Source organism: Schistocerca americana, chromosome 2 (assembly GCF_021461395.2).
Source record: "Schistocerca americana isolate TAMUIC-IGC-003095 chromosome 2, iqSchAmer2.1, whole genome shotgun sequence".
NCBI lineage: Eukaryota > Metazoa > Arthropoda > Insecta > Orthoptera > Acrididae > Schistocerca > Schistocerca americana.
This window is the reverse complement of record NC_060120.1, coordinates 921310595-921335873: the sequence shown is the minus strand read 5'-3', so window position 1 is coordinate 921335873 and position 25279 is coordinate 921310595. Positions and strand designations below refer to the sequence as shown.

General features: G+C 45.1%; 1 protein-coding gene across 1 annotated transcript in view; it reads left to right on the top strand.

Moving 5' to 3' along the window:
• The window catches only part of LOC124594548 (protein bicaudal C), a gene marked incomplete at its 5' end in the record, with an annotated part of 146258 nt that overhangs the window by 45203 nt on the left and 75776 nt on the right, over positions 1-25279 (top strand). The window contains one exon of the mRNA XM_047132920.1: positions 1195-1197. Within this exon, the coding sequence (XP_046988876.1) occupies positions 1195-1197 (3 nt within the window). The remainder of the gene's footprint in view (positions 1-1194; positions 1198-25279) is intronic.

Genomic DNA, 25279 nt, shown 5'->3' with positions numbered 1-25279 from the left:
GATTACTCTGCAATTCACAATTAAGTGTGTGGCAAAGTGTTCAATGAACCACATTCAAGCTGCCTCTACCGTTCCACTCTCGTATGGCACGTGGGAAAAATGAGCACTCAGATTTTTCTGTGTGAGCCCTGATTTCTTTTCTTTTATCATGGTCATTTATCCCTATATAGGTAGGTGACAACAGAACGTCTTTGCAATTAGACGAGAAAACTGGTGATTGAAATTTCAAGAGAAGATCCTGTCGCAATGGAAAACGCCTTTCTTTTAATGATTTCCACTCCAATTCCTGTATCGTGTCTGTGGCACTGTCTCCCCTACTTCACAATAATACATAACGAGCTGCCCTTCTTTGAACTTTTTTGATGTCATCCGTCAGTCCCACCTGATGCAGATTCCACACTGCATAGCAATATTCCAGAATAGGGCAGGAATCTGGTGTAAGCAGTCTCTCTTAGTAGATCTGTTAGACCTTCTAAGTGTTCTACCAATGAATTACAGCTCAGATTTGCTCTACCCAAAACATTGTCTATGTGATCATTTCAGTTCAGGTTATTTGTAATTGTAATCCCTAAGTATTTAGTTGACTTTACAGCCTTCAGAATTGACTTATTGTGTAATCGAAATTCTTTTAGTACTCATGTGAATAACTTAACACTATTCTTTATTCAGGGTTGATTGCCACTTTTGCACCACACAGATATCTTATCTAAATCATTTTGCAATTTGTTTTGGTCATCTGATGACTTTACAAGATAGTAAATGTCAGCATCATCTGCAAATAATCTAAGAGGGCTACTCAGATTTTCTCCTATGTCATTAATATAGATCTTTTGCTTAACAACCTACAGCCCCTCAGCCACTGACAATTTTCCCACACAGTGAGGTGGCACAATGGTTAGAACACTGGACTCACATTCAGGATGACGACTGTTCAAACCCGCGTCTGACTATCCTGATTGTTTTCTGTTATTTCTCTAAAGCGATTCAGGCAAATGCCAAGATGGTCCCTTTGAAAGGAACAGCTGATTTCCTTACCCATCCTTCCCTAGTCAAATGGGATCGATGACCTCACTGCTTGATCCCTCCCGCAAATCAACCAACCATTTCCCCACACAAAATTTTGAATATGGTCCAAAGAGTCATCTACCGTAGAGACCTTATGCTCCAAATAAGGAGCTATAGCCTAATTACAAGCAGGTTGGCACACACAGTTGGGCACATCCAAAAAGTCCCACGGATCTTTGAACAGATAATGTCTTTATCTTAGCCTCTGAAGGGAATGTCTTCCCAGAAAAGTTTGTCATAGTGCATAGGTGTGATGCGTACATCCCACAACCTATGAAGTGCTGCAGATGCTCAAGATTTGCTGATTTGTCATCCTGCTGCACCCATGAAGATAGTTCTTGTGAACAACCATCATATGTCAATTGTTTGGAACACCATCCTCCATAATACAGTTCTATCATCCTCCGTGTTTACTAGTCTGTCCAACATTGAAGAAATGAAAAAAGTACAGGAATACAAATCTACTGACAGTGATGCAAGCACTCAGTGGAATGGAATTAGAAGTTGCCTCAGGGTGGATGATATGCAGAAAAACAGATCAAAATCTCTTGTACTGGTGACCATGACAGCACGTCCATCTTAGCAGATAAAGCAATATTATAATGCAGATGCTTATGACCTCGTAGTGTTTGTCTTCCACACATCATGAGATGAGTCAGACAAAAAGAAAGGGAGGGGGAACATTTACCCAGTTCTTGGTATGCTCCAGAACTTGTATAATCTTCTTCAAAAACAAATCCACTGCTATTTCTGTTCAGAGAAGTTGCTGCAATACAGAAAATGAGAAGCGGATCTTTGTTGATCAAACTTAGACTGCTAATTAATCACAGATAATTCAGGTCTGTGACATTCTTGGGAACATACCATTACCACCTCACCTCATAAAAACACAATAAAATTAAAGGTTTATCAGGATCTAACACTACACTGATGAACTAGAGTGGCATGGAGTTCATTTTGTTCATTGTCTAGAGGAGCTAAGGATAACAGGGTGAGCAAAGGAACTTCCATCCTAGCCTTTGATGGAAATGTTACCCAAGTAAGTTAATGTCATCTGTAGATGTGATGTCGGGGCCTATTTTCCTCCTCCTATGAGGCGTTTCATGTGCCAGAGATTTGGACACAGGTTCCCAAGCTGTAATAATGAACCTGCTTTTGTGGTGTGTGGCAGGACAACACATAAGGGCAGCCCTTGAGAAAAACTCCCTACATGCGTAAAGTGCCAGAACACATCCCCCTCATTTGCTGAAATCTTCTGTTTTCAAGAGGGAGAAGAAAATCCAGGAATATGCAACTTTACAACCTGTCTTATCAAGAAACTAAAAGTTTGAATGACACCACCCTGTGGAAACAATGTCAAATTCACACCTAGGCTGACAAGGTATCTAACAGCAACTCCTGGTCCTAGCCACATAAAAATTCCTGTTTTTGTCAGGGAAGGGATACCATCTCTCTCAACACATACTCACATACATGTAGTAACCATACCACAGATACAACTGGAGTAGCTACATCCTCCTCCAGCATCATCAGGGAAGAAGACTCCAGCCAATGAGTCAACTCCAGGATGAAACAGATCAGCAGTCAATCACCACCCACTGGCTGACAGTCACAGGCTGCAGGCTACCATCGCCACCTAGCTCAACTCTGTCAATTACAGGTTACTTAATCTACCATTAGTGTGGCACTTCAGGCAACAGTTTTCAGAACCCGAACTTCCTACTTTTAAAAAGTCAAATCCTACTGTAAAAATGGCATTAATGCTGATACTACATCTGGAGGAGTCGGCAGGTTTCTCTTTTGTGAGTAGGTGTGTTGTCATCATGGACAACCAGCCCTTGCGGCGCTGCTTCACTTACCGTGCTGCAAGTGTATCCCACTATTATTCCACCCCCCCCCCCCCCCCCCCCCCCCCCCCCGCCTTTCTATTGAATGGTCTTCTTGGTACTGATTGTACTTGGATCTAGTTTGTGATTTTGGACACTCATTTTCTTCCTTCTGGTATTCTTAATTACAGAATCCACTTGCAGGGCTCACTTAGTACTACTCTAAATTTTATAGACGTGCGGATGATGCAGGGAAGGTCACCCAGCATGGTGTATATTCCACATCTTATGCCTTTTTTCTTTGCACCTTTCCTTTCTTGGAAGTCACTACACCCAATACCCAGCACAGTAACCATTTTGCTGTGTGGGGAAGGGGATGCTGTCAAGTACCTGCACAGTGGCAGCCCCCTGATCACTCGGGGATCACACTGTTCATGCCTGTGCTGGAAACTCCCCTTGCAAGCCAAAGAGTATGTGCCCATCGTGGATTGGGCACAGTGACTCAGAGCAATGATTTACTGGCCAGGTAACCACAGATGTGGCTAAGAACTGCCTGCTCAGGGAGTGGGATCATGGCAGGTGATTCACACATGAAGCAAACTAAACTTTCTTTCACTGATAGTCGCAAGGCCCCACGAGTCTCTTCAGATGGGAAACATTATAATAATGCAGAAAGATATGATCCTGTGTCATTTCCTTCCCTGGCTACACCTTGGGAAGAGGGACAAGCCAGATGCCCGAGAGGAAAATACTTCACTCAATACCTGGTCGTGTGTGGAACATCACACTTCACATTTGCCAGTTTTAAAGACACAATAGAAGATACAGGCATAAAAATATATTGACTGTTGTACTCAGGCACAGAAGAAATATGAATGCATACATCTTGTGGATATGACAATCAATATGCTAAAATCATGATCATCATCCCCTACTTCAACCTTCCATAAACCAGATCACCTACCATCCTCCTCTCGCATGGTTCCTGCAGTACCTCCTTTAGGAACTGCTTCCCACACTTGACCAGAAAATCTTTCTTTTTCTGTGCTTGCTGGTGACACGGTTCAATATTTGTAACCCTCTCCCTAGCAACACCCGGACCAGAGACCAAACACCAAACAGCTGAAGGAGCCAAACCCAGTGTGTCCCAGGGCTGCCTGCTCTTCATTTGTCACCATGCTCAATGTGAGGTACTGGGTCCCCTCATCCAGCTGGATTCTGAGTAGATGTTTGAGGATGTGGTTCGATCCCCATTGGTGCCATGAGGTGATCCAGCAGTGTGACCAGTCCTGATTGTACCTTCACATCTAAGCTGGTCATGAGTAATGTGATCATTCAGTGGCTCTGTAATGAATGTTACTATCACCTGCCAGAACTAACACATTTTGCCCTTCTGCAATTTACATTGCTCTTCAAGAACTGCACTTTACTGGTGACCATTTTCAAACAGTTGAGGGTTACTGCACATTGTTAGAACTGTATTAGTCCCCAGAGGGCATGTGGAGGTGCTTGCACCCTGATTTGTACAGATGTCAGTCAATGTATTCCCCTTTATATCCCATTGGAGGTGATCACAGTTTGGGTGCAAACCACCTTGGCTTTACTGTGTGCAACATTTCCCTATCTCCACACTGGCCACTTCCCATTTTCCCCCTCTTGGCCCCCCCCCCCCCACTCTTTGTCCCTCAGTGCTTCCCTTTACAGTGGCTCAGCTATTCCCTTGTTTCTTCTACTCCTTTACAGACTTCTCTCCCTTTCCCACTCAATACATTTTTGGAGGAGCTCCCTTGCATCTCCAGTGTGGGTCCCTCTCCTCTCCCCACTTTCCCAACTGTAGCCTCCACCCCAAGCCCTATTCACTAGATCACCAGCATACTAGCCAGTGGGTTGAAGCTGTTATGTACCCATTTATCTGAGCCCCTGGGAACACAAGGATCACACTTCTGGTACATGAGCTGTCACCACCTATTGTGTCCCTAGAAATGATTGCTCATCTTTTCAGCTTCAGACAATGATACCATGGGGTGTTGATATGATTGCATTGAGTGAGTGGTACCAGGATGGCTACTTTGCACACAAAGCATGCTAAGGTCCACACTTCTGGCTGCTGTCTGCAGCCCTCTCTTCAGATAGGAATGGTTTTACCCCTGCTCCTACTTTTGCTTCCTCAGGCTTCCACTCCCTGGAAGGAGGGCTATGCCCATCAGCTTGGGGCAAAGTCCTTTCCCCATTACTTTGTTTGTTCCAGGACAGACGGGGAGACTTTCACCATCACCAAATCACTTTTTTTCAGAACAAATGGAGAATGTTTGGTGAAGTTGATGCCTTTAGTAATAAATGATCTGGTTCCTTACTGATCAAAACCTGTTCTGCCAGTCAGTCATCTTCCCTTTGTGCTTATGCATGCTTAGGAGACACTGTGGTGAGCATTAGTCCCCACCAGTCTTTAAATATGACCCAGGGCATTATTTTCCACAAAGTTGTCATCCTCCTTCACTCTGGTGAGGAACTCTGGGACTAAGCTGGCATGTCATGCTATTAATTTTATCCGGCAAGCCCAGATAGATCCTAAGGAGAATCATGTCAACACCTCCACTTTCATCCTGGCATTTGAGGTGGATACCCTTCTGGAAAGTTGGTTATGATTTACCATCACAATGTGAAGCCCTATATCCCACTTCTCATACATTGTTTACAGTGTCTCCATTTTGGTCACTTCTTGGCAATGTGAGGCAACTGCTGTTTATGGTGACTGCAGGCCACCCTCTCCATGTGGGGAGTCTTTGCACCTAACCACTAAAGTCTGTGTTATGGGCCATATTCTCCTCCTTCACCAGATTGCCCAATCTAGAAAAAGGGGAGAGAGATTCAGAATTCAAAACTCTCAACTGCCTATCTGATTCTGAGGCCTAACAGAAATTTGACATTCTCCACCCAGTATCTCTAACACCTTTGCTTCAGATATCCATTCCTCCTCCTCCTCCTCCTCCTCCTCCTCCTCCTCCTCCTCCAGTTCTCTAATTGGTTAAAATGCATCTTCAGGGTAACTATCATCCAATCAGTTTGACCAATGTCCTCTGCAAGTTACTTGAATGAATTGTCAGCCAAAGGCTATAGTGGATCCATGAATTCCAGGACCTCTTGGCTTCAACCCAGGGTGATATTCACTGAGACCATTCTACTGCAGATAATTTAGTCCAAGTGGAGTTTGCAATCTGAACAGCTTCGCGTGGTGTCAACACCTTGTTGCAGTCTCCTTAGATTTGCTTAAAGCTGATGATAGCACGTGACACCACCACACCCTTGTCCCCTTAAATGAATGGGTTCTCCATGGGTTTCTCCAGATTTTTACCTGGAACTTTCTTTCATGTTGCAGTGTTCAGGTTAAGGTTAGTGCTTTCCTTAGCATCTCCCAGCTGTGAGAGAATGAGGTTCTACAGTGTTTGGATTATACCTCTCATTTTAGTGGCTATTAAAGGTCTGGTGGCAGCTGTGAACCTGTGGTGCCCCTCTCTCTAGATGCTGATGATGTTTGTACCTATTTTTTTCACATGTGATAGGTGCTGCTGAAAGCAAACTGCAGGGAGCAATAAACAAGAGTTAAATCTTGGGCTCTCACTTGTGGCTTCTAATTTCTGGCTGCCAGGAGCTGCATCACATGTCTGTCATGACTGGGCAGTGCATCCCCATATGGATCTGTACCTTTATGACTAGCTCCTCAATGTGATACTGTCTCACCATTTCTTGGGATTGGTCATTTATGCCCAGTTGATACAGCCTCTTGATCTTCATCAACTAAAGCAGACATGATGGCTGCATCTAAATGCTCTTCAATGTCTCAGCAATACCAACTGGGGCATGGACCACTCTACTCCACTATGGCTCTACAAAGCATTGGTCCAGTCCTTTCTAGAGTATGGGAGTTTCACATATGGCTTGGCACCATGTTCAGTGTTAGATGCTGGACCCTATACACCATTGTGGAATCCAACAAAAAACAGACACCTTCACAACTAGCCCTTTGATCAGTCACCTAGCGGAGGCTGAGGCTCTTCCATTATGGGTACTGAGCCAACAACAGTTGATAGATTAGGCATTATGCATCCTCTGCTCACCAGAGCAGGTGAACCTACCCCCCCCCCCCCCCCCTCTCTCTCTCTCTCTCTCTCTCTCTCTCTCTCTCTCTCTCTCTCTCTCTCTCTCTCTCTCTCTCTCTCTCTCTCTCCCCCCCCACCACCCCTCTTCCCCTCACCTCAGCCATGTCAGCCCGTTGATGGACTGGCATGACGACCTATTACCTCCACTGCCCTGACAAGGCAATGGCTGCAGCCTTCACACTACCTGTTCCTTTGCTCTTTTCCCCCTTCCCATGTGTTACATTGTCTTGGTGTCCTCGCTGTGTTTTCCTGTGCTTCTCTCACCTTATCCGTGTTGCTAGTCTTTCCTGCATATTGTTTGGTTGGGTGCCTCCAGTAAGTGGCATGGGGTATGGTACCCCTTGGCGTTATGTCTTTGAGGGCTCCTGGTAGACCTTGGAATTTTCTTACCTTGAATTTCATGCATTAGGCCCTTCTTTGGCATGTATTTTTGTTGACTCACCTGTTCAGATAGGAGGGATTGATGACCTCAGTTCAATTCCTTTAATTGTGAAACAAACCCATCACTTTGTCTGGTAGAGGGCTTGTAATTGACCAGCTTCTCACATACCAATATCAGTTCCTCCTCACTGATCATTCTTCTATCCACTAATGATGCCCAGGTACTTTCTCAGCTACTGAACTACTGATCTCTTCCCCTAATCTTGGGGCTTTGTTACATTGGTCATTGCACTATGATCTTAATGACAGTGACTACTTTCTGGGGATGCCATGGTTTCCTTGCCTCCACCAAACTAACTACTACGTTGGGCACTTAAGAACCAACTGGTCTTTGTATACCTCTGTAACATTCACCACCTCTTTCAGATTGCACTGATGAGGCTGTGTGAGGCATCTCATATGTGATCATCCATGCTACTAGAACTGCTATTCACCTTTTTTACAGGTCTCTCCCCCCTCCCCCCCCCCTTTCAAACAACCATCAGCCAGTGCCATACTGGACAAAATAGACTGCAGTAGCTATTCAGAATCACTGACTAGCCCTGAAATGATTCAAATGACATCCTTCGCAGACCAAATCAATCATTTTCACAAGCCTCCCTGCTGAGGCTAGCTGTTCAAATGCTGGGAGTGCTCTCTTCGCTCTGAGGATGTGTACTTCTTTATCTCGTGTGTAGACCAAGCTTCATAGTCATATGGGCCACGAATGTTAAAACAGCTGTTCAGGTTTTATCCTATGATGTGGTCTTCGTACTGATTAATCAGTTCTGGCACAACATTTTTCACTCCCTCTGCTGCTGCTGCTGCTGCTGCTGCTGCTGCTGCAGCAGCAGCATCGGTGGCCCGATCTCACTAAATTTACACTGAAGAAGCAAGAAGTTGAAGACATCCCCTTACATTTGTCCCCATAAGCTGAATCCTATAATGAACCTTTCACTGACAGTGGAACTACTTCAGGTTCTTGCCTTGCCACCCTCCCCCTGCCATCCCCCCCCCCCCCCCCCCCCCTGCTCTTTGTGGCTGACACTGCCACTGAGCCAGATGCTGTTGCCTGTCCTGTTTTAGAGGAAATCTCTCAGCCTGCAAGATCTGGAAAATCACAGAGGGTGGTATTGATAGTTAACAGCTCCAAAATTAGGTGTTACTGGGGCTCCTTAAGGACATGGCTGCCAAGAAGGTTAAGAAAGCCAATGTGCACTCCACGTGCCTACCGGGTGGAGTCATTCCAAATCAAATGCAGAACAGGTCCTCCCGGATGCTGTGAAGAGCACAGGGTACAGCCAACTGAAGGTGGTGGATCAAGTCGGTACCAATGATGTCACTTTGGATCAGAAGAGATTCTCTGGTTTTGAACGGCTAACAGAAGTGGTAAAAGCTGCCAGTCTTGCTTGCAAGATGAAAGCAGAGCTGACCATTTGCAGCATAGTAGACAGGACTGATTGTGGACCTCTGTTTCAGAGCCAAGTGGAGGGTCTGAATCAGAAGCTCAGACAGTTTTGTGACCATGTTGGATGCAGATTCCTTGACTTGTGTGAAAGGGTGGTTGGATTTAAAGTTCTGTTGAATAGGCCAGAAGTGCCACTATATGCAAGAGGCAGCTACATGGGTAGCAGGGTCTATGTGGCATGGACTAGGTTGTTTTTTACGTTAGAGGGTCTCAGGGAAAACATACAAAAGGCTTCAGTCACAAAGGGTGCAGGCTAAACACAGGAAGAACATAGATGCAGCAAGCATCCCTGCCTGCCTGCCTGCCTGCCTGCCTGCCTGCCTGCCTTCCTTCCTCCTTCCCTGTCTTGTTCTTCCAAAAAAGCATTTCATGATGACCACACTCCCCAATTTCATGGTTATTGGGCATTCTGTCAGAAGTGTTCTGGCCCTGGGATAGCATATGATGTGATCTGCACTTCAGTTTGCTCCAATGTCATTAATAACTAGACCCTCCTACATACCAACTTGGAAGCGATATTGGTTAGAGTACAAACGACTCTGCCAATCACCATTTGCCCTGTCTATCTCCCTCCCCAGGTAGACCACTTCTTCATGTTGCACTGTGTACCTTAATACAGCAACTCCCAGCCCCATTTGTCCTCCTTGGGGACTTCAATGAGATCAGGGATATCCTAATTGACCAGCTTATCATGGACCTTGAATTGTCTCCTCAATGATGGTCCCTCTACCCACTTCAGTGCTGCTCATGGCACCATCTCTATCAATCTCACGATCTCCTCCCCTGCCCTCTCATGATGACCTTTGTGACAATGACCACTTTCTGGTGATTCTATCATTCCCCTGCTGCCTCCAGGCAGACAGGCCCCCCACATTCAGCAGTCTGCAGGGCCAATTGGCCTTTATATATGTATGCTGTGATCTTTGGCACCACTCTCTCGAATTTGATCAATGTAGTTGTGCAAGGCATGCTGCTGGCACTGCTGTCCCCCCATTCCACAGATCCCTCTCATCAACTGGTACCATGGTGGACCAAGGGTACCTCATGTCAAGGATATCTTGGTGTCCAGGACTGCCAATGGGTGCTGCAGCAGTTTAAACACCACCCTTCACAGACCAACCTCCTCACTTCTAAGTTTCTTTCTGCTAAGGCTCGTTAACTTATTAAGCAGAGTGAAAGGAATGCTGAGAGTGCTGTTTCCTCCCTAGGGATGAATGCCTCTTCATTGTAGGTTTGGTCCAAGCTCTATAGCCTTCTGGGTCACCAGCAACAGTCCACTGTCCAGGGTCTGAACTCCAGTGAGCTCTGTGCACTGATCCATCGATCCTTGCCAAACACCTCACAAAACACTTTGTGATGGCTTGATCATCCTCTTCCTACCCTACTACCTTTCTCTGACAGAAACACAATGTATAACAGACCACCCTCTGTTTCACGCCCCAACTCATTGAGCCCTATAATGCACTCTCCACTGAATGGGAATTAGTCCAGGCTCTTGTCTCTTAGAGACACAGCCCCCAGGCTTGGATTCCATTCACAGCCAGATGATCCAACACTTGGCCATTCCCCAGTGGCAATAGCTCCTCAGGGTCTTCAACCACATTTGGATCACGGGTGCTTTCCTGTCACAATGGCAAGACAGTATAGTAATCCCCGTCTTTAAGCCCGGGAGAAACCCAACATCTCTAGACAGTTCCCTGTATCAGTGTGGCTTCTGGGCAAGGTGATCTCTACAGCTGGCCATTTTCTCCACAGCTAACCATTTTCTCCAATTAGAATCAGCCATCAGACTGACTTCTACTCACTGCCGGCACCTTGAGGCCTTCTTTGACCTACATGAGGAGTATGACATGTCATGGCACCATCACATTTTAGTTGCCCACCATGACTGGGGCTTCCATGGCCCCTCTCAGATTTTTATCCACAAGTTTTTATCTCATCGGCTCTTCTGGGTTAAAGTTGGCACTTCATTCAGCACCCCAGATTTATGAGAATTGTATCCCCCAGGGCTCTGTGCTCTACCTCATTGCCATCAATGGGCTTGTGACCTCTGTTAGGCCTCTAGCTACCCCATCATTGAACATCGACAGATTTTTGCATCTGGTGCAGTATGCACTCAGTAGCATCTGCTGAGCTCCAGCTCAAAGGCACCATCCGATGGACCTGTGTGTGGGCCACCGTCCGTGGCTTAAAGTTCTCTCCCACCAAAACGCAGGTTATGTATTTTTGTCTTCGACCCACAGTACACCCCAATCCAGAGCTTTATTCACACAACCAACTCCTTGATGTTGCAGCACAGTCCCATTTCTTGAGCCTGATTTTTGATAACAAGCTGATGTGGCTGCCCCACATTCGCCACCTAAAGACTACATGCATGTGCAAGCTTAATGCTCTACGGCTCCTGGCCCACATGTCTTAGGATGCAGACCATTCCACTCTCTTACATCTTTACTGTGCTCTGGTCTTGTCCAGACTAGATTATGGTAGTCAGGTTATAGCTCAGCAGCTCCTCCCACTTCGAAACTCCTTGACCCTGTGCAGCATTGTGGGGTGCATCTGGCTACTGGTGCCTTTTGCACTAGTCATGTTGATAGTCTCGTCACAGAAGCAGGGATTCCCCCTCTACACATCTGATGGAGCCAATTCCTTGTTTCTTATGCAAATGCCATCCACCAGTTCCTTGCCCATCCTGTGTACCCTGTACCCTGTGCTCTTTGCCAGCATGGGATGTCTCCCTCATAACACCCACCCATGGGTGGGATTGCCAGTTGGCATGTGTCTCACTTCCCTCTGTAGGGATCCATCTCCAACCCCTTTCATGGTGCCTAGACCACGGATTAGGACCGATCTATTCCAGGGCCCTAAAGTCTCTGTTGCTCCTATGGTTTTCCGGTTTCTTCTATGTGCCATCCTTGCAGAGTTCCAGGGTGCCACCATCTTTTACACTGATGGTTCTAAGATGGTCAATACAGTGGGATATGCTTGCACATCTCCTCCTGACTCTGAGCACCACTTATTGCCAGGATCATGTAGTGTGTTAATAGCAGAGCTTCTAGCCATTCATAGGGGCCTCCTTTTTGTTTCTCGGACCTCCCTACAGTGTTTTAATTTGTTCAGACTCCATGAGCAGCCTGCAAGCTATTGACTGATGCTACTCTTGTCACCCCTTGGTCTCTGCCATCCATGACCTTCTCTTCCCTTGAGCATGCTGCCTGTTCAGTTGTCTTTCTCTGGGTCCCAAGTCATGTGCACAGCCCAGGGAATGAACTGGCTGACCATTTGGCTAGAGAAGCAGATACTTAAACCCATTTCCTTTCACGATTCCAGCTGCAGATATGCGGATCTATGTCAAATCTCTCTCCACCCAAATGTGGAATGTCATCTGGAGCGCTACTGCTCATAGTAACAAACTCCACACAATCAAGAAGTACACTGCAGTTTGGCGTTCTTCCTTCTGCTCCTCCTGGAAGGAGTCTATGGTTCTATGCTGTTTATGCATTAGTCATACCCAGCTCACCTATTATTCCCTCCTACTGATGATACCTCACATATTGGTGGAATGTCCCCTTCTTTTGGCCCTTCATGTTAAGTAGAGTCTTCCCGATTCCTTAAATTTTATATTGGCAGACAATCCATGGATGGCTGAACTGATCCTCAGTTCCTTCCATGAAAGTGGTTGCTATTTCTAGGTGTAAGATTCTACTTCAATCTTGGAGCAGGGGTAGGTTGGTTGTGGTTTGGACTGCTTTTACAATCTTCTCGATCTGTGACCCCATGACCGCCCCTTTCCTCTAGTTTTTAGATATGGTCTTAACTTTCATGCTCTTACTGTGCATGTTTAATGTTCATGATTTTATAATTTAACTTCCCTGACTGGATCCATCCACTTTTAGCAGACCCCCTTTCTTCTGGGACTCACTTCGGGATCATGGGACTGATGATGTTGCCGATTGGTCCCCTAACCCCTCTCAATTAATCAATCAATAGTGCTGCAAATGGTATAACAGGTGTAGGATTCGTTATGAATAGGAAGGTAGGGCGGAGGGTGTGTTACTGTGAACAGTTCAGTGACCGGGTTGTTCTAATCAGAATCGACAGCAGACCAACACCAACAACGATAGTTCAGGTATACATGCCAATGTCGCAAGCTGAAGATGAACAGATAGAGAAAGTGCATGAGGATATTGAAAGGGTAATGCAGTCCGAAGACGGCAAGAGCTGACAAGTGCGAGAATTATTGCACAATCAGCTTAACAGCTCATGCATCGCAGCTGCTTACAAGAATAATATACAGAAGAATGGAAAAGAAAATTGAGAATGCGCTAGGTGACGATCAGTTCGGCTTTAGGAAAAGTAAAGGGACGAGAGAGGCAATTCTGATGTTACGGCTAATAATGGAAGCAAGGCTAAAGAAAAATCAAGACACTTTCATAGGATTTGTCGACCTGGAAAAAGCGTTCGACAATATAAAATGGTGCAAGCTGTTAGAGATTCTGAGAAAAGTAGGGGTAAGCTATAGGGAGAGACTGGTCAAATACAATATGTACAACAACCAAGAGGGAATAATAAGAGTGGATGATCAAGAATGAAGTGCTTGTATTAAGAAGGGTGTAAGACAAGGCTGTAGCCTTTCGCCCCTACTCTTCAATCTGTACATCAAGGAAGCAACGATGGAAATAAAAGAAAGGCTCAGGGGTGGAATCAAAATACAAGGTGAAAGGATATCAATGATACGATTCACTGATGACATTGCTATCCTGAGTGAAAGTGAAGAAGAATTAAATGATCCGCTGAATGGAATGAACAGTCTAATGAGTACACAGTATGGTTTGAGAGTAAATCGGAGAAAGACGAAGGTAATGAGAAGTAGTAGAAATGAGAACAGCGAGAAACTTAACATTAGGATTGATAGTCACGAAGGCAATGAAGTTAAGGAATTCTGCTACCTAGGCAGTAAAATAACCAATGATGGACAGAGCAAGGAGGACATCAAAAGCAGACTCGCTATGGCAAAAAAGGCATTTCTGGCAAAGAGAAGTCTACTAATATCAAATACCGGCCTTAATTTGAGGAAGAAATTTCTGAGGATGTACGTCTGGAGTACAGCGTTGTATGATAGTGAAACATGGACTGTGGGGAAACCGGAACAGAAGAGAATCGAAGCATTTGAGATGTGGTGCTATAGACGAATGTTGAAAATTAGGTGGACTGATAAGGTAAGGAATGAGGAGATTCTACACAGAATCGGAGAGGAAAGGAATATTTGGAAAACACTGATATAGAGAAGGGACAGGATGATAGGACATCTGCTAAGACATGAGGGAATGACTTCCATGGTACTAGAGGGAGCTGTAGAGGGCAAAAACTGTAGAGGACGACAGATTGGAATACGTCAAGCAAATAATTGAGAACGTAGGTTGCAAGTGCTACTCTGAGATAAAGAGGTTAGCACAGGAAAGGAATTCGTGGCGGGCTGCATCAAACCAGTCAGTAGACTGGTGACCAAAAAAAAAGTGCTGCAAAAGTAGAGTTACTAAATGCAACCTTCTGAAATGCCTTCACAGAAAAGACGAAGAAAATATTCCAGAATATGAATCAAGAGCAGCTGCCAACATGATTAACATAGAAGTAATTATCCTCAGAGTATTGAAGCAACTTAAATCACTTAATAAAAGCAATCCTTCTGGTCCAGACTGTATACCAATTAGGTTCCTTCCAGAGTATGCTCATGCAATAGCTCCATACTTATCGATCATATACAACTATTCGCTCGATGAAAGACATGTACCCAAAGACTGGAAAGTTCCACCAGTTCCACCAGTCACACCAGTATCCAAGAAAGGTAGGAGTAATCCACTAAATTACAGGCCCATATCGATAATGTCAATATGCAGCAGGATTTTGGGACATATATTGTCTTCGAACATTATGAATTAGCTTGAAGAAAACTATTGACACAGTCAACATGGGTTTAGAAAACATTGTTCCTGTAAAACACAACTAGCTCTTTACTCGCATGAAGTGTTGAGTGCTATTGACAAGGGACTTCAGATTGAGTCTATATTTCTGTAAGGCTTTTGGTATAATACCACACAAGTGGCTTCTAGTGAAATTGCTTGCTTATGGAATAGGTCTGTTATGTGACTGGATTCATGATTTCTTATCTGAGGGGTCACTGTTCATGGTAATTGACAGAAAGTCATAGAATAAAACAGAAGTGATTCCTGGTGTTCCCCAGGGTAGTGTTACAGGCCCCTTACCTATATAAATGATTTGTTCACAGATGGGACTGTCATTTATCGACTAATAAAGTCAACAGAAGATCAAAACAAATTAAAAATGATTTAGATAAGATACATAAATGGTGCAAAAATTGGAAATTGACCCTAAATAACAAAGTGAGAGTTCATCCACGAGTGCTAAGAGGAATCCATTAAACTTCAGTTACATCATAAATCAGTCAAATCTAAAGGCCATAAATTCAAGAAAATACCTAGGAATTACAATTAGGAACAACTTAAATTGGAGAGAACATACAGAAAATATTGTGCGGAAGGCTAACCAAAGACTGTTTTATAGGCAGGACTCTTAAAAAATCTAACAGATCTTCTAAGGAGACTGCCTACACTATGCTTGTCTGTCCTCTATCACAATATTGATGCGCAGTGTGGCATCCTTACCAGATTGGATTGATGGAGTACACTGAAAAAGTTCAAAGGAGGACAGCATGTTTTGTATTATAGCAAAATAGGGAGTGTGTGTCACTGAAATGATACAGGGTTTGGGATGGACATCATTAAAACAAAGGCATTTTTCGTTGTGGTGGAATCTTTTCACGAAATTATAATCACTAACTTTCTCCTCCAAATGTGAAAATATTTTGTTGGCACCAACTTACATATGGAGAAATGATCACCATGATAAAATAAGGTAAATCGGAGCTCATCTGGGAAGATACAGGTGTTTCTTTGTGCACAATGAGAGATTGGAATGGAGCCCAGCACTATTGCAGCCAATTTTTCCGTCCCTGGCTGCATTTCCTTCACTCTGCTCTTCCTCCCTATTCCCCATTGCCCTCTTCTTACTCTTTCTCAGTGTTCTGATTTATATCAACCTGGCTATTCACCTGGTTCCCTGTATTCCTTGCAATTTTGTTCCTTCTGTCTTTTCTTTCATCCTGTCGTTTAGGTCTGCACACGGTTTGACCATCACTTCCAAATTTTCTGTTAGTAGCGAGCCAGTTGGGAAATTCCTCTCCGACATCTATGGTGTGGGTTCCTTCCCCCCCCCCCCCCCTCCCCCCTTCCTTCTTTCTGCTCTTCCTTTCCCTCCACCTTGCTATGTCACCAGCATGTGTAGACAGTCATGTGGTGGGGCTGTTACGTACCCATTGCGTGAGCCCCCTGACAACACAGGGATCACACGACTGATACCTGGGCTGTTCATCCCCATGGACATCAAGATGATGATGCTTTTCTTCCTGTAGCATGGGAACTCCAGGCAAGGGGTGCCATGTCAGGCAGTTGTGTGGTGCCTATCGGGAGAGCCCCCTCCCAATCAGAGTGGGTAGTGTCATAGTGTATGCTTGGCACATGGAGCATACCAAGCTGCAAAAATCTGGCTGTTCTCAAACAGCTGTCTTCAAGTGGGGAAGGATCATTGAAAGCTGCTTCATATGATCTGGCAGCCTTCACACCCATGGTTACACCATGGGAGGAAGGCCTGGCTTGCCATCTTGGAATGAACACTTTCCCCGTTACCTCATCTATACTAGGACAGATGGGGTCACATTCACTGCCACAAAGCCATTGTTTCTTGTGGAGAATAGTGAGGAGAAATTTGGTAAAATGGAGCCTCTCAGTAAGATGTGGTCAGCCTCCTTGTTTATCAAAGCTTCTTCTGCTGCCCAATCTGCAGCTATTTATACTTGTTATCATCTTGGCAATGCTCCAGTCTCTCTTACCCTTCACCAAACTCTGAGTAGGGTCCAGGGAGTGATTTTTCACAGGGACCTTATCCTACAAACTAATGAACTCTGGGCTAATCTGGAGATCTGGAGAGACTCTGCATTCATTTTGTTTGATGTGTGCAGAAGGGTCCAAAGACAACAGCACCTATTCTGGCACCTTCATTCTGGCTTTCAAGCGGGATAACTTCCCACAGAAGGTCAAGGTTATTTGCTACAGATGTGACGTGAAGCCGTACGTTCCACCATCTATGAGGTGTTTTCGGGGCTTTTGTTTTGGGCACATATCTTCCTGCTGTACAGCAGATCATGTGTGTGGTGTTTGTGGGCACCCACTCCATGAGGGAAGTGACTGTGTTCCACCACCTGTGTGTGTCAACTGTCACGATAACCACTCCTCTCGCTCACCAGATTGTCCAGCTTACAAGATAAAAGATCCAAGAGTACAAGTCCATGGACCACCTGTCTTATGCTGAGGCTCACCAGAAATATGAGAGAATCCATCCCGTGTCACTTTCAACTTGTGCCCTGTTAAATCCTTTTCCCCCTCCCTCTTCTTTCTTAGCCTCATCCCCCTCCCCCTTCCTTGCAGTTTTCCAGTGATGGGGCACCCCTCCCCCCCAAACCCCAGGAACCCATGCTCCTGTGTGTCTCGGGCCAGAAACCTCCTACCACAACTTGGCCATGAGATGCACTATCTTTGCACCCCAAGGTCACTTGCTGTCTTTCGGTTCCAGATCTTGCAGATGCCTGTACTCCCTCTGTGCCCTACCCTCCTCCACCTTCAAGAGGAGGAGGAGGAGGAGGAGGAGGAGGAGGAGTATCCCATCCTTGTTAGTGACAACCACTGATACTAAAATGATCTCCTCTCAGCTTATCTTGTCTGATCTGGAATCACACCACACAACCATCTAGTGAAATTCAACTGTCGTCACCTATCAGAAATATTTCATCTTGTTTCCTCCTATTCTGCATTCTTTTTTTCAAGCAATGCACTTCCACGATGACCACTCCCCAACATTTCATGGTTATCAGGTGTTCTGTTGGTACCGTGCTGGCCCACGAGTAGCAACTGGTGGGATCTGTATGACCCTAATTGGTTTTGTGCCCTAAAACGAAAATCTGGTTGGATCTCCACTTTGGTTCCCTCCATTGTCAGTAGTGACTGGATCCCATTTGTACCCACTTGGAAACAGTACTGGTAAGTGTGCAAAAGACTCCGCCGATTATCATTCGCAATGTCTACCTGCCTCCAGGTAGTCCACTTCCTTATGTTGAATTGTCTACCTTAATACAGCAACTCCAGCCCCGTTTCTCCTCCTTGGGGACTTCAATGCCCACCATCTGCTGTGTGTGGGGGTGCCACTAAAACGGATAGGGGTCTCTTAACTGACCAACTTACTACAGACTTAGATTTGTCTCCTCAATGACAGGTTCACTACCCACTGCAATGCCGTTCACAGCAGCTCTACTGCTGTCGATCTCACAATCTCCTCCTCTGTTCTCACAGCTTCCCTACATTCGTTACCCCATAATGATCATTGTGATAGTGACCATTTTCCAGTAATTCTATTGTCCCACTGCCACCGCCAGGCAGACGGGCCCACATGCAGGACCAATTGGCCTTTATATACATCTGCAGTGTGCACTTGGATACATCCCTCTTTAATTGCATTGATGCGGACATGCAAGGCATCTCTAACACTATTCTTTATGCTGCTGGCACTGCTGTACACCTATCCACAGGTCCCCTTTATTGTCGGGTATTGTGGTGGACAAAGGATGTAGCAGTTGCTGTCCAGAACTGCTGACAGATGCTGCGGTGATTGAAACGACACCCTTCACAAACCAACCTCATAAATTTTAAGCATTTCCATGCTAAGGCTTGTTAGAGCAGTGTAAAAAGGAATGCTGGGAGTGCTCTGTTTCCTCCATGGGAACATTTGCCTCTTCATCGCAGGTATGGTCCAACCTCTGTAGCCTTTTGAGCCACCAGCAACAGTCAACTGTTCAGGGTCTTAACCTCCAATGTGCACAGATCCATTTGTCCTTGCAGAATACCTGACAACACACTTCACAATGGCGTTGGCTTCCTGTTCCTATCTTACCACCTTTCTCCGGCAGAAACACAGTTCACCATACCCCACTCTCTCATCCCATAACACGTTGAACCCTATAATGAACCCTTCATTGAATGTGAATTATTGCAGGTTCTTATCTCTTCATGCAACACAGACCCAGGCCCAAATTCCATCCACAGCTAGATGATGCATCATTTGGTCACTCCCCCCGAGGCAGCATCTCCTCAGGGTCTGCAACCACATGTGGCTCACAAGTGCTTTCCTGTCATAATGGTGAGACGGTACAGTTTCCCTGTCCCTAAACCTGGTAAGAACCCAATGTCGCTTGACAGCTACCGACCAATTAGCCTGATGAATGTAGTTTGTAAACAGCTCAAGCAGTTGGTTGGCTTCAGATTATGTTGGGCACTCAAATCTCAGGGTCCTTCATCTCCATATCATTGTCCTCTGCAAAGGATGATCTCTGACCATTTACTCAGAATGGAAACAGCAATCCAACAGGCTTTTACTAACTGCTAGCACTTTGTTGCAGCCTACTTCGACCTACATGAGACAAACAACATGCCTTGTTATCATCACATTTTAGTTACCCTCCATGAATGGGGTTTCCACGGCCTCCTTCAGATTTTTATACATGAGTTTTTATCTCACCGGCTCTTCCAGGTCAGATTGGCACTTCACTCAGCACCCCTGGATTCAGGAGAACAGTGTCCCACAAGATTCTGTATTGTCACACTATTCCTCATAGCCATCAATCTGCCTGTAACCTCTATTGGGCCTGTGGTTACCCTGGCATTATACATTGATGATTTTTGCATCTGGTGCAGCTCCCACTTGGTAGCATCTGCTGACCAAGGCACCATCTGATGGACCTCTGTGTAGGCCATTCCCATGGCTTCCAGTTTCCTCCCTCCAAGATGCAGTTTAAGCATTTTTGTCATCACCTCAGAGTACACTCCAATCCAAAACTTTATTTAGGTGACAAGCTCCTCAATGTTGTAGCACAGTCCTGTTTCTTGGGCCTTATTTTTGATAAAAAGCTGACATGGCTGCCCCATATTCACCACCTAAAGGCTACATGTATGCAAAAGCTTAATTCTCTCTGCCTCCTGGCCTCTGCACCTTGATGTGGAGATTGTGCCACTTTTCTCCATCTTTTACCATTCTCTAGTATTGTCTGGACTAGATTATGATAGTCATGTTTATGGCTCAGTGGCTCCTTCCACTCTACAAATACTTGACCCGGTTCATCACTGTGGGGCGCATCTGGCTATTGGTGCCTTTTGCACTAGTTCCATTGACAGTCTTCTTGCAGAAGTGGGGACTCTCCCTCTACAGATGCAATGGTGCCAACTCATTGTTTCTTATGCAATCACCATTTGTCAATTCCCCTCACCATCCAGTGTACCATGCCTTCTTTCAGAATGAGGGATGTCTCCCTCATGACAACTGCCCATGGGTGGGATTGCTGGTTGGAATGCACCTCACTTCCCTTCATTGGGATCGCCATCTCCACTCACTGGAATTCAACCCCTGTATTTCATCCCCCCCCACCCTGGATGGTGCCTAGACCATGGATTATGACCAACTTATTGCAGGGTCCTAAGATCTGACACTCCTACAGTTTTTTGGCATCCTCTGTCCCATCCTTGCAGAGTTCCAGGGTGGCACCACCTTCTACCACCACACTGCTCAGTATTTACAGTTGAACTCTTCACCTGTATCAGGCCATGGAGTAAATCTGGCATCATAAATTGTGTCCTCTGCTCAGACTATCTCAGTGCCCTTCAAAGTATGTGTGTGCTGTACACTGCCCATCCCTTTGTGCAATGGCTCCAGGAAAACTCACTTGCTCACTCTTGATGGAGCCACTGTGATATTTATGTGGGTCTGTCAGGAAATGAGGCTGCTCAAAGGCTGCAGTCCTCCTGCCTCAGCCCACTAGTTCATACATTCCCTCCAATGATCCCTGCATTGCCGTCTATCAGGAGGCGGTGTCTCTTTGGCATCGCCATTGGTCCTCCCTTCATGGGAGTAAGCTCTGGATTATTAAGCCTCCCCCAGCACCTTAGACAACCTCCTTGGCCTTCCTACTGGGAGGAGGTCATTTTAACTATGTTGTGTATTGGTCACAGCATTTTTAGCCATCCACATTTGATAAGTGGCACTCCTCCACCACTTCATGTACATTGTGCCCATGTTTTAACTGTACACAAATTTTTTAACCATTTATTTTCCGCTTGGCTGTTCTAGCATATGAAGTGCGGGCTATTGATGACATTTTATTTATCTGTCAAAGCAATATGGCGAAGGTCATTTAATTTTTAGTTTTTGATCTCTATTTCTGTGTGGTGTCTTCTGTAGCCATTTCTCCACATCCCTGTTTTTAACTGTCTTATCTTATGTCCATTGGGATTGACAGTCACTTTGTAACTCCTGCCTTCCTGTTCTATAGTTTTGACTTGGATGCATATGACCCCAGTTGTTCTTGTGCCCTAAAACCAAACAAACCACCTTCTACACTGATAATTCTAAGATGATAGATAAGATGGAATATGCTTTCACATCTCCCACTGGCTTAGAACACCTTTTATTGCTGGAATCATGTAGTGTATTCACAGCAGAGCTTCTAGCCATTCAGAGCCCTCCATTTTGTTTCTCTGGCCTCCCTCCACAGTGTCTTAATTTGTACCAACTCAATGAGCAGCCTGCAGGGTATCGACCAATGCTACTCTTCACACCCTTTAGTATCTGCTTACCATGACCTTCTCTCTGCTCTTGGCCTTGCTGCCTGCTCAGTTGTCTTTCTCTGGGCCCCACGTAATGTGGGCATCCCAGGGAATGAATTGGCTGACCGTTTGGCTAGAGAAGCAGATACTTGCCCCCATTTCCTTTCACGATTCCAGCTGCAGATATGTGAATCTACATGAAACCTCTCTTTGCATGAAAGTGGAATGACATCTGGTATGCTGCTGTTCCCAGTAATAAATTAAACACAATCAAGGAGCCTACTACAGTTTGGCAATCTTCCTTCTGCTCCTCTAGGAAGTAGTCCACTGTTCTATGCTATCTACACAGTGATCATACCAGGCTCACCCAGTGTTTCCTCCTGTGTAAAGAACCACCCAACACAATGTGGTTGTGGAGCCATACTGATGGTATCCCACATGTTGGTGTAATGTCCCCTCCTTTTGGTCCTTTGTGCTAAATATAGCCTTCCAGATTTCTTATTTTCACATTAGCCTGGTGGAACTGGTCCTCAGTTTCCTCTGTGAAAATGGTTTTTATTTCCAGATACAAGGTTTTGCTTTGCTCCTGAAGCAGCAGCAGCAAGGTGGTTGTGGTTGGGACCTCTCTTTGTCTTCTGTCTGGGACACCATGACAGCTCCCCCATGGGAAGACCACTCTATTTTTCCACTTTTTAGATTTGGTCTCACCTTTTATGCCTTTTATTGTGTGTTTTTTAAATTTATTACTTTATACTTTGACTCCCCTGACTAGATCTGTCCACTTTTTGCGGAGGAATTATGGGACTGATGACTTTGCTGTTTGGTCCCATGTACCCTCTCAAACTAACCTACCTTGGCCCACAACCCAGCCCCAGGCCCTGATACAATTAACAATCAGATGAGCCAGCGCCTGAACACACTCCAAAGGTAAAGTCTGCCCATGGTTTGAAACAGTCATTGGCTCAAAGGTGCCTTCCCTCTTACAGTTAGATAGCATGGCCTATCATTAAGCCAAGCAAGAACACCATCATCTCTCAATAATTACTGGCCAATTGGCTTGACAAACATGCTCTGTAAGCTGCTCAAAAGGATGGTTGCCTGCATGTGGTGCTAGGTTCTCAAATCCTGGGGCTTTTTGTACCCCTATCAGTGCTGTTTCTGGGACGGACAATCCATAATCTTCTGCTTATGTTGGAAATGGCTATTTGACAGGCTTTTTCTAAATGCCAACATCTTGTCCCAATCTTTCTGACATGCATAATGTGTGACATTGCTTGGCATTCTCAAGTTTCTCATCTTCCATGACCCCCTACAGTTTTTTGTCAGTTTTTATCCCACAGATTGTTCTGAGTTAGTCAGCACTTCACTCAGCTCCCCACATTTCCAAGAGGAAGTTGCCCCACAGATCTCCATTGAGTGTCACTCTTTCCCTCATCATTAATGAGTCAGTGTCCTCTGTTGGGCCACTGGTCACAGCTGCATTGTATGTTGGATTTTTACATTTGGTAAAGCTCACACTTGGTAGCCTCTTCTTAATGCCAGGTCAAAGGCACCGTCTGGTGAACCTCTACATGGGCTGTTTCCTAATGCTTACAGTTCTCTTCTACAAAAACATGGGTCATCCATTTCTGCCCTCATGCTGTGATTCACCCTGACCTGGGATTCTACTTGGGTACCTAGTACCTGCACACTGCAGCACAGTCCCATTTCTTGGGTCTCCTTTTTTATAAAAAGCCAACCTAGCTGCACAATAATCATAAAATGAAGACTAGCTGCATGCAGAAGCTTAAAGGTGTCTGCTTCCTTGCCCACATATCTTGAGGTGCAGATTATGCTACTCTTATCCACACTTCCTGGCTCTGGTTTCTTCCTGACTGGGCTATGATTGCCAGGTTTATGACTTGGTTACTTCATCAACTTTAAACCTTTGTAGTATGCATCTGGCCACTGGTGCCTTTCAGACTAGTCCCATTAGCAGTTCCTTGCTGTAGCAGGATCTTCTCCCTTCAGATTACAATACCAACTGTATCATATGCAATCACCATTCAACATTTCCCTTACACCTTACTCATCCCATTCTCTTTACATCCATGGATGTGGTCATCCTGATACCTACCCTCGGATGGGAATCCCCACTGCTGGTATTACTCTTATCCTTAAACCAGGAAAGGCCCTCAAATTTTGACCAATTGTTGACCATTCTCTTCAATGAATGGGCTGCACAAACAGGAAAGTATGGTCAACCATAGGTCATGTTGGTGCCAGAGGACATGCACTGCAATTTTAAAGTGGCTTTCAGGAATTCTGGCCCACCACCAACCAAATAATGTCTGGAATCTGCAGTGTTCAATGTTTTAACGCTTTACCGACACCTGAGCACTTAGCTCTTTGACCTAAACAAGGCAGACGATACTACTTAGCACCATCACATCCCTTTTAGACTGCAGGAGTGCTGCTCTGGGGCTATTTACCCTTTTTAATAAAAAATTTGCCATCTCTCCAACTGCATGCGTGATTGGTATGACCTTCAATAACCAATACAAACAGATAACTGGGAACCTCGGCGACTGGTTCAAAGTGTAATACCGATGCCGTCGCAACCGATGATATGACTGCAGTGGGTCCCTTAGTCTCACTGCCACTGTGGATGATCTTCACCTATATCACAGCTTTCAATCATTGTGTGCCACAGAGGGCCAACTTCAGGGGTCATAAGAAAGTATATAATTTGGCCAAAATCATGGATATGTACTCTCTCCCACAAAAACTAGCATAATGCATTTTTATTTACTCAGAACTGTGCATCCACACAACGAATTTTATCTGGGTAGCTAGTTAACAGAATTCATCAAAACAACCTGTTTTTAAGACTCTTACTTGAAAGTAAGTTAACATGATTATCATGTGTATGCTATATTAAGGCAAACAGCATAAGACAACTTAACACTCAGATTTCTCAGCACTAGTTCATAGGTTTTCCAATTTTTTTGAAGCTTAGATTTTGTTCTGACTGAATTATAGATACGTCGCCAATGAGCCAGCAGCACCATCGGTACTGAGTCTGAGTCAATCATGGTGGTGTGTAGCTGGCAACTGGAGCATTCCATACAAGCCATGTAGATGGCAGAGTGTGAGATGGCAGTGTAGTCAGCACACTGGACTCACACTGGAGGGGATGGCAGTTCCGATCCCCCTCCAGCCATAAGATTTCGATTTTCTGTGATCTCCTTAAATCACTGTAGGCAAATGGTTGGATGCATCCTTTTAAATGTCATGGATGATTTCCTTACCAATCATTACAAAAACAAATTAGGATTATGCTCCATCTGTAATATCATTGTTGATCGGACATTAACCATAACCCTTACCTCTTTCTTCTTCATTATTTCTTTCTTCATTCATTCATTTTCCTGCCTGCCTGCCTGCCTGTCTGTTTCTTCTTCCTTCCTTCCTTCCTTCCCTCCTTCCCTCCTTCCTTCCTTCCTGCCTCTCTCTTCTTTCTTTAGACATCCTCTAGGTGGAAGCTGGTATCTCACCTCTGAGTGTCAGACAGCATAACTCAGGGCA